This window comes from Tenrec ecaudatus, chromosome 5 (genome assembly GCF_050624435.1).
Source record: "Tenrec ecaudatus isolate mTenEca1 chromosome 5, mTenEca1.hap1, whole genome shotgun sequence".
Lineage (NCBI taxonomy): Eukaryota > Metazoa > Chordata > Mammalia > Afrosoricida > Tenrecidae > Tenrec > Tenrec ecaudatus.
In genome coordinates, this window is record NC_134534.1 from 7,971,455 (window position 1) to 7,985,387 (window position 13,933).

Sequence of the window (13,933 nt, forward strand, 5' to 3'; positions counted from 1 at the left end):
TGTCCTGGCTCCTTCCTGGGATGGAGGGGTAGAAGCCACTGCCCACAGGTTCCTCTGGCCACGGAGTCTTTATAGGGCTCCTGCTGGCAAGGGCTCTCCAGGGCACTCGGGAATGTGGCGGCCCCTCTGTTTGCTTTGTGAGTCACGGGAGGCTCTCCTCACTGCGCCCACACCCTCTGGGGACACTCGTGTGTGCAGTGGGGTGGGAGGACCATGTCTGTCTCTGGGGGACGGAGTGGGACGCCTCCTCCCAGAGGAAGGAGAAAGCTCTGGGCCTCGTGGTGATGGGCTGGGGTCACCACTCGGGGAAAGCGATTCCTTCGTTTGTCCCCCTCGACCCTGCCTGTTTCCCCCTGGATCAGAGCTTACGTTCAAGCTCCAGGTCTGCAGAAGGCCGTGGTTGACAGGGGACCCTAAATCGGTCTGTGAGTCCCCTCCGAGATCCAGCTTCCCCAGAGAGCTTCCTGAGCATGGACTAGCAAGGAGAAGCATGCATCAAAGTGGGTTACCACCACCCAGCCAGCCCAGCCAGGGGCAGCCTCACCCTCAGGGACTTGCCCAGGGTGGCCCTTGATGGAAATGGGGAACTAGGGCCACATGGTCATGAACCCCACCCTGACCGCCTCACTACGACAGAGGGTCCTGCTCAGATCACCTGGACTTTTCTCACTGGAAATCGTGTCTGTAACCTAGGACCCCTTTCCTGCTTAGGGCCCCTTTCCTGTTTCCGGACACCTCCTTCCGGACGCCTCCCTCCAGCGGGCACTCCATTGAGACCCTGACTCACTCCTCTCGCTTCCTTTGGACCTCTCTGTCCAGCGCTGGCAGTGGCCCAGCTTCCAGTGCCCTGCGTGCATCAGGGCAGAGCTGAGCCCAGGAGAGTTTCTCCACACTGCACCTCCTCGGTGATGGTGACCCCCAGGACCCCCCCAAACTCTTTCTGCTCCCATAAAGAGCTGCAGCCTCGGATCCCCCTCCAGGGCAGTTCTACCCTGTCCTATCGGGCCGCCATGAGTCTGCATCAACTCGAGCGATGTCGGTGAGTTTGGATCTGGGGAGTCTTTACGATCGCAGACTGCTTCCTCTTTCTCCCACAGGGTGACTGGCGGGTTGGAACAGCTATCATTTGGTTAGTAGCGAGATCACCACCTAACTGACCTCTCCATGTCCACCCCTGATTCTCCCGAGACTTCTTCTCCAGGGGCAGGGGAGACCCGAGAAGCATGGCCACCTGGTAAGGGTGGCTGTCCATTCCTGGGTGTTCAGGGATGGGGTGGGGGCATCTTAGGGAGCCCTGGAAGTGAGTGGAGGGGAGAGGGACGTGAGCATGACGGGGAGGGAAATAGGGCAGGGGTCTGTGTTTAGTGGAGAAGGAAAGCCACCGGCCACGCAGGCCCCCATGTCCTGGAGACTGGATCCTTCGCCAGAGCTTCTGCTGAACACAGGGCCATGTGTCGCCTCTCCTCCTTCCCAAGGGACACCAAGCGGGTGTCATATGCAGTCCTTACCCTGAGACACGGGCCCTGTGCTATGCTGAGTCACGCTCTCTGGCCTGAGCCCTGGAATTCAGGGGGGTCAGCCCCTCCAGGCCCATGCCTGTCTCTGCTCCACTGGGTCCGGTACCTCAGGGCCTCTGACCTTGGCCTCCCCCCAGTGAAGGGTGCTCGGGGGCAGTGGGCCCACTCAACCCACCCCTGGAGTGGCAGGGCGTCAGCACTCAGTGAGCCAGAACACCCTTCAGAACCAGCACTGGGGCCAGTGGGGCCGAGCCCGCCCACACCCCAGAGAGGTGCTTCTTTCCACCCCAGTGACAGAGCGAGAACAGGCCCCCGCGGCCCTGCCTCACCATGACTCAGCCTTTGGTCTCTGCTCCCTCCCAGCGCCCCGGACATGGAGGAACCTGCCTCCACTCTTCAGGCAGGGTCTTCACCACTGGGCCCCACTCTCCTTGGCCCCAAAGGCAGCTGAGACCCTCGCGTTCACCTCCTCCACGCCCTCAGAGGAGAGGGCAGTGCAGCCAGCACACACAAACATCTGGACATGAGAAGCATTTCGAAGACATGCTACTTCAAAATGAACCCAAGCTGTGGCCGTGCCGTTTCCCAGCTGCCCCCTGCCCCTCAGAAGCCCCCTGAGAACACACCCAGCTGGCCCTCAAAGGATACGTACATCCACCAATCCGGTTGGAAACGTCGGCACTTCCTTCTCACCGATGGACAAACCTACGGAGAACATCAGGGACGGCTGGATGAACCCAAAGTCTCCGACCCACGGGATGTCGCCAACACAGGTAGAGCATCGCACCCAGCCGGAGCCACCTTCTGGCAAGAGCCCAGGGAGCCTGTCCTAGGATCCCGCAATCTCCAAGCTCACTGCCATCCGCTGCAGTGCCGTTTGTTTGGGGCTCCTTGGTGGCATAGTGCTTCCTTATTGGGCCACTCACCGTAAGGTCAGCAGTTCAAACCCACTGGCTCTTTACTCCCATGAAGAGCCACAGTCTCAGAAACTCAGCCAGGCAGTTCTACCCTGTCCTCTAGGGTCTGGCCCCAGAGAATAAACTAGGAAATAGAAACCAGAAAGCCCTTGGGGCGATCCCCAAACACTCCAGCACAGTGCTAGATGAGAGAGGAGATCTCGGGGCGATCCCCAAACTCCCCAGCACAGTGCTAGATGAGAGAGGAGATCCAAAGCCTCCCGGGCGCCCACGCGCTGGCTGCGCCAGATGGGATGTCTTGAAACACGTCTCCCTGAGCATGGAAGATGCTGGCAAGTTCTCTCAGGAGTGTGCTGGGCTCGGTCTTAGGGCACCTTACAAAGAGGTGCCCTCTGAACTTCCAGGGGGAACTCTAGCTTCCGGGAGGGATCTGTCAAGCCATTTAAAATCATGGCAGCGAGGTTAGCCCAGAAAGTTATTTATGACAACTGTCTGGGGGATCTCAAAGGGGTCCTCTTAATAGGTTTTTCTGGAGGACACAAAATAGTCCAGGGGTCTTATAGGGCAGAGGGTTGAGTGTTTGAGCACTCAGCAGTTCTCTGGGACTCCCCTGCCCCACAATACATCCGGTGGTCTTCACCCCTGGAAGTCCAGATTGGCTAACAATGGGCAAAGGAGAGCTCACCCCTTCAGCGTGGACTTGTGACACCCCGCTCACCCACACTAACTGTGACTTGGACAAGCCGGTTCCCCACGCTGCGCCCCAGTTGCCTCCCGAGAGCTGTCGTGCCATTCCTTCCCAGCCTCGCGGACCCGATTCATCACGGAGTAGTCCAGTAAACAGTAAGTATCGTGACTGGCAGGAGATTACACTGCATTTTACTTTTCTTTAGAAAAATGAAACCCTTCCGCAGTGGCAGGCTCAGACTCCGGCCTTCAGCTGGTGCCTTTCCACTGTGGCCCGAGTACCACCCTCCACCTACCACCTTCTGTGAGTGGGTGTTCACAGCCCTGTCCTGCCGTGGCTTCTGCCCTGAAATTTGGGGTCCTCTGACACTTCTTTCTTGGGAAACTTTCTTCCTTCTCCCCACATTCACCTTCCCAGCTAAAAGACTGTCCTCAACTTATTGAGACTTTTGAAGGTGCGGCCCTCTTGGTCTTGATGTTGGGTGCCAGTCAGCTCCAATTCAGTGACCCCGTGTACAGCGGAATGGGACATGGAGCCGTCCTGCACCGCCCACACCACTGTTCTGTCGAGCCAACCCTGAGGCCGCTGTGTCCATCCATGTCCTTGAAGCTCTTCCTCTGTTTCGGGGATCCTCTGCTCCTCCAAGGGCTGGATCCTCCTGACCTGATAACATGCCCGACTCGCCCGGGATGCAGCCTCAGCATCCTCCCTTCTAAAGCTGTCCTGATGGTTGAACTACTGGTGTCGGAGCTCTCAGCATCGCAGCCACACCAGCCTCCACCATATGACAAGCTGAGGCCAAGAGCCCCCAAAAGCTTTGCTTTGGCCGCTGTGGCCCCTCCCGGGCTCGGAGCAGTGCCTGTCGGGCTACACGGCCCATACAGAGGGAGGTCCTCTGAGACGGCCTCTGGCACGTGGTATCCTTATAGCATGCAACAATACTGCACGTTTTCACTGCCCGGGGATCACACAGTAGAAGTGAACCCTATTTGACCTCTCCACTCATCAGCTGATGGGCAGAGGGCTGTTTCTACTTAGGGGGTACTATGAAAACAAAGCTCTGAATACTCATAAACATGTCTTCATGTGAACCTCTCTTGTCCTTTTTTTTTCTCGGTGAATCCATATGGGACAAAATGGATTTTCAGGAAAAGGCCATTACTAGAGATTAAGAGGACTATTTCATCACGATACAAAATTATATCTGGGTGGGATAGATTTTTAAAAATATGTACACATAAGTCACAAGGGCCAAAAAGATAGAAAACCTGACCAGAGTGAGGAGAAATTAATCATGTGAATAGGGTTACATCAATCAGAAATATGGAGTTACAGAATCTCTCCAGAATGAAGAGCTTAATGCTAACAAAGAATCAGCAGGCTGTAGGGCTCGAACCTAAGAACAGCTGTGAAGAAGGCACAAGACTGGGTGGTGTTCCTGTCAATTACAAATAGGGTGGCAATGAGTTATAGATAGATGGCACCCAACAACCACGGGGCTCACTGCCAAGTGTTTGCTAAATCCATGTATTGATCCAGGCAGCCAACCATCATCTATCTATCTAGCCATCATGCCTAGTAGGCCATGGTTGAGTAAGTACTGGACTGGTAACCACAAGACATCTGGTTCAAACCCACAAAACACTCTGAGGGAGAAATGGGAGGCTGTCTGCTCCCACAAAGAAGCCTCAGGAAGCACACAGGTTGTTACAAGTCAGAATCGACCGGTCTTGGTAGATACGGCGCTGACGGCAACATGGATATGTGCGTGTGTGCGTGTGTGCGTGTTGACCATATGGGGCAGAGAACAGCCCGGTATTGTTTCCGAGGCTGTAACCCTTCCAGAGGCAGCCTGCTCTTTCTCTGGTAGAGCCCTGGCATGTTCCAACCACTGGCCATTCTGTTCCCATGCTGGTCTTGAGTCCATGTCCTCTTTTTTTCTGACTTGTCATCCGTGAATGAATGTTGAAATCCGTAAAACACCTTTTCTGCATGTATGGAGATGCTCACCCAGTTTTACTCTTCTACGGACACTGATTTATTAAGGCACCTCTGTCTTCCTGGGAAATGCCAGACGTCACCATGCAGCACGGTGGCCCTTCTCATGTGCATTGGGTCACTGACCCCTGTGGGGGGCGCTGGTGCCTGGGCTCAGGGGAGATTGACTGCTCTGAGCATTTCTGTCCAGGCAAGGCATGCTGTCCACCTGACCCCACCCAGTCTCCAACGTGATGCTTCTCTAACTGCCTGCTGGTGCCGGTGTGACACGAAGACCATTCTTTCCCTGAACCTGTCGTACGGTCCACCTGGGGGGAGGTTCCATGACACCTCTAACTTCCTTCCTTCCCTTTGAATCAGCACTGGTATGCTGTGCCTTGCGGGGGCTTTTTCCACGTTATCCAAGCTGTCAAACGTCCTAGCAGACTGCTGTTCAGAATGTCCCTTTCCCTGGCTTTTGCTCACCCCGCTCCCCAGAGTAGCCCTGCTTTACAGGGAAAGGGTGCCCAAAGGCAGGGCACTCCCCGGCACCACCTTGTCTCACCAAGAGCCACTGGCGTGTGGCTTCCAAGAAGAGAAATGCGTCCTGGAAATTCAGAGCTCTTGCAGGGCTGGGTTCCTCTCTGCTAGCTCTCGGGTAGACCCTGGTCTCTCCCCCTTGCAGCAGCCCTGGCCATTGTCCGACTTCACCTGGTTGTGTATCCCTGAGCCCACCCTACCTCAGCGAGACCTCAATAACTCAACAAAAGAGCACTAGCTCCGAGCAAGATGCTTTTCACAGCTAGAGGTCAGGCTGTCAACGTGCCTTTCTTGGGGACCTGATGCAATGCACAATACCCCTCGCCGCCCAATAGTTTCTTCAACATCTTGCGGTCTGGATCTTTGGTACAGTTGTTACAATGGATGGCCCCATATTCTTACATGATCCATCTGTAATTCACACTGGGATTCATTCTGTGTGTTGGGCCAATCTATGGATTTTGACAAATATAACGTGCCCCCTCATTACATACTGCCCTTAAATTCACCGGGGCTTCTCTCTTCGACCTTCTCTGAGGCCCCTGATCTCGGCAGCTCCATCATTTTGACTTTTCCCAGAAATGATCCGTAGCTGGATTCATAGACCCTGTGGCTCTCTCAAGCTACCACTTTCACATAGAAACAGATGCATTAACTTTCCATCGTGTCTTTTCATAGTGTGATAGCTCACTTCTTCTCAGACTGCTGAGAAGACCTGTGTATGGACGGGGTCTAAAGCACAGCTCGATGGCTTCCAGTGTTGAGTGAGGGTGAATGAAGCGGGTAACGACTCTTGTATTCAACAGGGGCCCTCAGGCCGGAGTGGTCGAGTGCTGGGCTGTGAGGTACTCGGTTGGAAACCACCAGTCGCTCCTCGGGGATGGGACTTTCTATTCCCACAGTTACAGTCTCAGGAAACCACAGGTGCTAGGAGGTCACTATGACTCAGCACTGACTCGACGGCAGTGATCAGAGGCAGGACCAAACTCCCGTGTGTGGGTTTTACCGAGAGATAAATTGGTCTGTAATTTTTTATTGTGAATTGGGGGGAGGTGTGCAGAGCTGACTGGTTTTCTATTCAACAATTTATACACATTTTTTGCTTCCTGTGGCATCACTTAGCCCACTTCGTTTCCATTCCTCCTCCTCTCCTAACCCTTCTGCACGTTGCGCTGGAGCGCACGCCGCCCTCTGGACCTCCCTAGTGCTTCTGATCCCTTGTGGAAATGTGAGCCATTCCAAACCTGAAGGATGGCTAAGGATCAGAACTCACTGCTGTGGAGTCGAGGCCAACTCGGGTGACCCCATAGGACAGGGTAGAACTGCCCCTGTGGCTTTCCGAGACTGTGAACTCTTTATGGCAGCAGAAAGCCCCTCAGAGCAGCCGATGGTTTGGAACACGGGCCTTGCAGATCATAGCCAGTGTAACCAGGACGCCACCAGGCCTCCTAAGGAGACTCATGGCTGAGTGGCCCCTTAGTCAACTCCATTGTTCGTATGCATTTGGGTAAGAAGAAACACAGTGACTAGGTCAGTGAGCCTCTGATTAGTTTCCTACATTGGCCAGTCTTTCAAAGCCCCTGCAACAGTTTGCATTCCCACCAGCAACGAATCCTCCGTGTCAGCATCGGCACTGACTTGAGTTTGGTTTTGGATGTCACTGTTTGGGATTTTGTGCTGGTACCTCATTTTATTTTGTTTCTTTATTCGCAATTCCAGAGCAACACTGTGCGCGAATCTTCATCTTATTTGTCCCTGATTTCTTACTGAGTTTTAAGATTTTGTTGTACTTCCTGTCTGAGTCATTGATCACATATTTCCCAAGGGTTTCCTCCTGGTCCGGGCCTGTTCCCATCCGTGGCAGGATCTTTCAGAGTTTTTCACGGGGGCGGATAGGCTGGGGGGGTGAAAGGGGGTTCCTTTTGGTCTTTTATCCAAACGTCCATGGCCAAACCCAAGACTTTTAGAAACCTTTTTGACTTTAAAACTGTCCCTTCAGTTCTGATATTGATAACTTGTGGCTAGTTTATCTAGGGGGTTATCATTTATCTGGTTCAGTTTAAAGAGATGCCTTTTTTAAATGGATGTTTCCTTATTATATATTTAGTATTTTATCAGTTGCAACACGCATACCTACCCTTTCCTTCTGCTCAGTCTGGTTTAATTGATCCTCCACACTCCCCATGCCCAGTCTGTTTAAGGAGCACTCTTCGCCCACCGTGTACCTGCCTGCTTTGAAAGGGAAGCATGCAAAGCTACACAGTCCCCTCGTGCTGCTTAAGCCATTGCCACAAATGTAAACATTTTCCTTTTCACTTAATTTAAAAATATTTTCTAATTTGTAATCTTTGCCTCTGACCCAAGAATTAACAAGTATGCTATTTAGTTTTCAAACATTTGCTTGTTTTTATGCCCCCAAAACACTGCCAGTATTACATCCCAGAAGAATTCGATTGTGGTCAGATCACCACCATTTAGATGAATACAATTTACGTTTCTTTTGCAATTCCAACAAATTCATAATCTTTTGTAGTTGGATGTAGCTATATAAATACCCATTTGGTTCAATCCTTCTATATTTCCCTAATTTTTTTGTCTACTGGTTCTATCAATTAGTGCGAAACAAGGATTGATGTCTTCAGCTATGAGTGACTACCATTTTCTCTTCAGTGATGAGGAAGCAGAGGCTTGGAAACCCTGAGTAACTGCTGGCTAAGAAAACCGGTATGTGGCAGAGTGCCACGCCCGCTGTTCTCACACCAGTGTGCGCTCCAACCCCCGGAGTGCCGCACAAAAGGAGAACATGGCAGAAAAGGGCCGTGAGATTTCTTCCACAAACTCTGCAGCAGCACCGGCCCCCCAACCCCGCCCATGTTTCAAATCAGATCAAGTGTCCTCTGAATCTTCAACCCACTGTCTAGTTCAGGGGTCCTCAAAGCTTTTAAACAGGGGGCCAGTTCACTGTCCCTCAGACCCATTGGAGGGCTGGACTGTAGTTTAAAAAAGAAAAGAAAAACTATAAACAAATTCCCATGCACACTGCACACATCTTATTTTGAAGGAAAAAACCAAACGGGGCAAAAACACCTGCGGGCCAGATAAATGTCCTTGGCGGGCCACATGTGGCCCGTGGGCCATAGTTTGAGGACGTTTGGACTAGTTCTTAAACCCCATGGCACAGGCTGCCTCTCTGCCCCAGGCCTTCATACCACATCCTTGTCAAGGGAAGTCCTCCCAGGCCTGCTGTCCACCAGCCCTTCAAGCTCTCATTTCCCTCCCCAGTAAGCGAAGCTGGCTTCTGATGGGACACACCTATCCAGTCTGGGACACACCTGCCCATGAGGTGTGGAGAGGCTTGCAGTGCAGAGGGATCGAGGAGGGCAGAATGGGTGTGCAGTCCTGTCCTGGAAGTTGTGCTGCCAGTCACAGCCTCAACTCCGGGGCTGTGTGGAACCCCAGCTCTGTCGCCTGCAGTACCCCCACCACTTGGGTTTGTGGTGAGAAGGGCAGTGAATTTTCAGATTCTGTTATGCAGCTCACTGTCGGTTTTTTAGGTCATAATGCACCCACACAAGGACACCCTGCAACAGGGGTCCTCAAACTACAGCCCGCAGGGCACATGCGGCCCGCCGAGGACACTGATCCGGCCTGCCAGATGTTTTTGCCCCGTTTTGTTTTTTACTTCAAAATAAGATTAAGTGCAGTGTGCCATAGGAATAATTTGTTCTTCTTTTTTTTTTTTTTTAAACTACAGTCCGGCCCTCCAATGGATCTGAAGGACAGTGAACTGGCCCCGTTTAAAAAGTTGGAGGACTCCTGCCCTAGAAGCTCTCACTCTTACAGTGGGTTGAAACTGAAGGCTGAGGCTGTGGAGAGCTGTGTGTACCAACCATTAAGTCACAGGGTAGCCCAGATTTGGGATTAGTCCTCCGGGGTCACTGCCTGTACGCTGAGGGGCCCAGTGAATACTGACAGGGAACTATGCGTTCTCAAAGGACCTGATGGCGTCCTGGTTAGACGCTGGCCTAGGACCCTCAGTCAGCAGTAGGGAACTACAGCCCATCCACGGGAGAGATGGGCTTCCTACTTCCTACACAGTCCGTCTCGGAGCCTCACGGGGGCAGTTCTACCCTGTCCTATGGGGTCACCAGGGGTCATCTTCAACTCGACTAATCAAAGGGATGTCTAGAAAGGAATCCCTTGGTCCCTATATGAGTACTGAGAGTGGAACCCAAGACAGACTTGAGTACTTAAGCTTGTGGGGCCGGGGTGGTGGCGGATGGAGGGGATGGAACACAGGGGGAGGGGAGAAACCATTGGGGATATGCACAAATGTTTGCCACCAAGAGGCTCTGAATAGGTATTGCTACTTCCAACACCTGTTCCAACAATATAGGCGCACCTTCCTTAGCATCTGTGAACAGCATAGCTTTTACACCACCTGCTCAGTAATGACTTCACGTCTCAAAGGAATACCACCTTCTTTTATACAGCACCGACTCGACGGAGGCCACGTTCAGAGGGTTAGGAAAGGAGGCACGCAGACAGGTGACACAGCGAGGAAGTGGGGTCATTGAGGGCCTACTCAGGCCAACCCTGTAGGAACAGGGGACATACCGCCGCCCCTGTGGGTTTCTGAGACTGTTTACAGGAGTAGAAAGCCCTTCTTTCTCCAGAAGCGCGCCTGGTGCCTTCAAAATGCCGACCGTGGGGTCCAGAGCTCAACCTGTGACCACTACACCCCCACGGCTCTTCTGACCGCCCACGAGTCAGCAGAAATAGGACCTGTGCTGAGGTTTTCTCTGAAATGATGAAAAGGGCTGACTCCTGAGAGGACAATGAGCATTACCATTAGCTTTGGACCGATGTCACCAGAACCGCAGGTCTCAAGCACAAGGAAGTGAGGGGAAGAGAGCCCTCCCATCAGTGGCCCTGCCATTCTGCCTGTGGCCAAAGGAAACGCTGTGTCCTCTGGGAACACCCCTATCTGTTCACTGCTCAATTTACTCCCATCAAGAGGAAGTAGACATGAAGGTCAAGTTCACCTGAGCCCTCTTGCTGAACTGCGCTGCGCAGAAACCAGCCCGCTCTCTGAGAAAGGGCAGAGATGGCTTCTTGGTTGATGAAAGGCTTCCATCAGCCCTCACTTGCTCGCCCGCTCCCTCCCTCCCTCTCTCCCGCTCTGCCCAGTCAGGGACCTGAGAGAGATACATTTTACAAGTCTGTATTAAAAACCCACACCTCCAACTCACATCAAAGTGAGCAGACAAAAACATTTAGGACACATAGGACACACGTTACACATGGAAGTTCTTCCAGTTGGCTGGCTGGCTGCTAACACAGCAGCGATGTGATTCTGAGGCTGTAAGGACAGTGTGCATTCATGCAACCCCAACCACTGGGCCGGAAGAGCTAAGTATGATTGGACCTGGAGGGTCTTTGGTGTCTGCGAATCAATCCAGGGAACAGGAAGTGAAGGATGCTACTTGCCCTTTTGAGAGAACAGAAGATAAAACCTCAATGTCTACAGTGCAGACACAGAAAGGCAAAAGACGAAAAGCATTCTTTTTAAACACAAACGAGAGAGAGAAGTTTGAAATGCGGACATTAGCAGATTTACTCCGCACATGGAATAAAGGCACTATTTCTTTTCCTTTAATATGCAGATTGAAGCAACCGGCCCACAGTATCTCAGCTACAAAAGCTTTCCATGTGTCCGTAGCATCGTTGTGACAGCTTTAACAAACCGCAAGCAAATACAGACAGGCCTGTATCTTGTGTCCACTCATCTTTGGCACGTTTGTCGAGGTGGAGAATCTTCAAAGGCATTCAAAATCTCCAATACCTGTTTCGCAGTCTTTGATGTCAGGCTGCAATAAGGCAAACTGAAATCCCAGGAAACGAGGGCGACTTTTAATCAAGGGGCTTGCATACAGTACCTCACATACGGAACAGTGCGTTTGCAAATTTAAATAATATCCGGATGTACAGTGGCATGTATTCTTTATCAACCATAAATTCAAGTGTTCACTGTCTGTCAGTCTAAGCTGCATTGACACAGACCTTGAGAACTGATCGGCGGGACGAAGCATAAAAGGTTCAAGTGGGACGTGCCACCCAACAGTCTCCTCTGAGCAGTCTTTTTAAATGCCCCCCCCTTAAAAAAATTTCAAAACCTGTCCATACATTTTTAATGTTTAAAAACGGTCTGTTAAAAGGTGACATTTCATGTTAACCACCGGCTCTGAGTGCCTATAGGAATGAAACTCACCGTGTGGAGATATAAGTATGTGCAGACTACGCACACATCTGCAAGGCGGTGTCTGTTCACAACAAGCACACACACCTGTGCGAAGCGGGGACGAACACGCCCCCCATGAGCACTGGCAAGGGTGGAGGCTCACAATCCAGCAAGAGACAAGGAAGCAACTCAGTTGCCTTTGGTTTCAGAAATGTGTCCGTTGTGACGAAAAGCGAAAGGTTTTGAGTGTGCATGTTTTTTTAAAAATAAAATTCATCTTCACACATGAAGCGCTTCCAGTATTCCACTACTAGCAGTTAAAAATGCACAGCCATGGGCTATATTGATACTCCCGAGGCCCCTCAACTCAGCTGAGGTGCCTCACACTGTCCTGGGGGGCGACCACCAAGCATCCTCACGACTAGGCTGGGGCGGAACCACAAGCCCAGGTTCAAACCCACACAGGCCTGGAGTGGCATCTACGGTGGTGGTGGACGTGGGGTGGGAGGGCAGCCAGCACACAGAGACACCTCTCCCCAGCAGCATCCTCATTTGGCACATGGAGCCTTCCAGAAGCCGCATGGAGGGAATGTGGACAACCACAAGCTCCAAGTACGTGGTGCTTAAATGGTGCTTGATTCTTCCATGAACTCCTCACCAAGATGGGCTTCCACACGCACTTTCCCCAGACGGGAGGAGGCCGCCAAGGTCAGTTTTCTGACTGAGGACACACAGCACCTCAGACACAGGGCATGGCCCACGCCCAGTAGAAATACCCGAGCCTTCTGGGCAGCGGAGGGTGGCAGAGCGGGCTTCCTAGAGCAGTCTTGGAGAGCTGGCGAGGGCTTATGTTTCTTCAACAGTTTTGTCTCGGGCAAAATGCTGGTTTAGAAACGTTGAGTCTTTCTGCTACAAACACCTAAGTCCACCACATTGGCTCCTCCCGTATGCGGCTCACCAGGGCCCTTCTCTGAGAGACGTAGGACCGCCCTGTGGCCCAGAGCACACCAGCTCTGGCAACGTGTTCACAGGCTCCCCCTCCATAAAGCTGTCCTTCCAGTTCCTTCCGTGAGGCTCCTATTGGCGTCACGAATCAGGGAAGGACCAGACGCAGCGGGGCTTCCTGACAGTCCATCCAGCAGCCAGGTGGACGGGCAGTGAAAGGGATCTGACGGGACAGGCACGTTCTTGTCAGGAGGTCTCCACTGCTGTCATACGGAGCAGAAGGTTGCTATCTGCTGTACTTTGCCCATGTCAATCAGCAGCTGCTTGATGTGCCGTTTGAGCTGGGGCAGTCTCGCCAGAGGGTCTGGGGGCTCCAACTCCCCTGTGAAGTCAAGCCAGCTCTCTAGAACTGAGAGAAGAGAACACAGACAGTGGGCAGAATTGGAACAAAGGCCACGGGACAGAATGAGCCTAAGGGAGGTATAGGGTGGGCACTGCCTGGTCTACCATGGGCCAGTACATGTGAGTCAGGCCTTTCCGAGGGTCCGAGTACCTTCACATCCTGCCTGAAGCGCCCCAGCCCCTCGGGGATGATGGCCCGCTCCTTTACATCGGCCGACTACCTCGACTTTGAGTCTCTCTCCCTCCCTCTCCTTAAACCCAGAGGTTCTTTGCAAGCAAGTGAAAGAGCCAGCAATTTCTCAGCGTCGTTCACAGTTCTACTCCATCAGTACTGCTGGAAAGTAGGTGCCCCTATGAAAATTCTCCGCGCTAAGGAGTTCTTTTTGGCCCCGTGCCATCATGAAGCCTTCCGTTAACAATCCCCCTGCCATCAAGTCCACTCCGACTCCTCTGCAACCCTGTAGGACAGCGCAGAGCTGCGTCTGTGGGTTGCCGTACTAACTCTTCATGAGCGTGGGCAGGCGCCTCTTTCTCCCAGAGCCGCTGGTGGTTTCGAACTGCTGACCCTGTGGTTAGCAGCTCAATGCCTAACTGTTAGGCCACCAGAGTTCCTTTTCAACCATCTACCCAAGACAACAGGCTGACTGTGGGTGCTCTTCATCACGTGGGTGACGTCACTGGGGAAGCAGTTGAAGCTCTAGCCCAA

At 52.6% G+C, this 13,933-nt stretch overlaps 1 protein-coding gene across 11 annotated transcripts in view; it reads right to left on the minus strand.

Annotated features, from left to right (window-relative positions):
• Positions 1-10,867: 10,867 nt before the first annotated feature.
• Positions 10,868-13,933, minus strand: part of PHF20L1 (PHD finger protein 20 like 1) — a 69,486-nt gene continuing 66,420 nt past the window's right edge. For all 11 annotated transcript variants that reach the window (XM_075549245.1, XM_075549244.1, XM_075549242.1 and 8 more), the window contains one exon: positions 10,868-13,234. In XM_075549245.1, the coding sequence (XP_075405360.1) occupies positions 13,092-13,234 (143 nt within the window). In that variant the 3' untranslated portion in view covers positions 10,868-13,091. The remainder of the gene's footprint in view (positions 13,235-13,933) is intronic.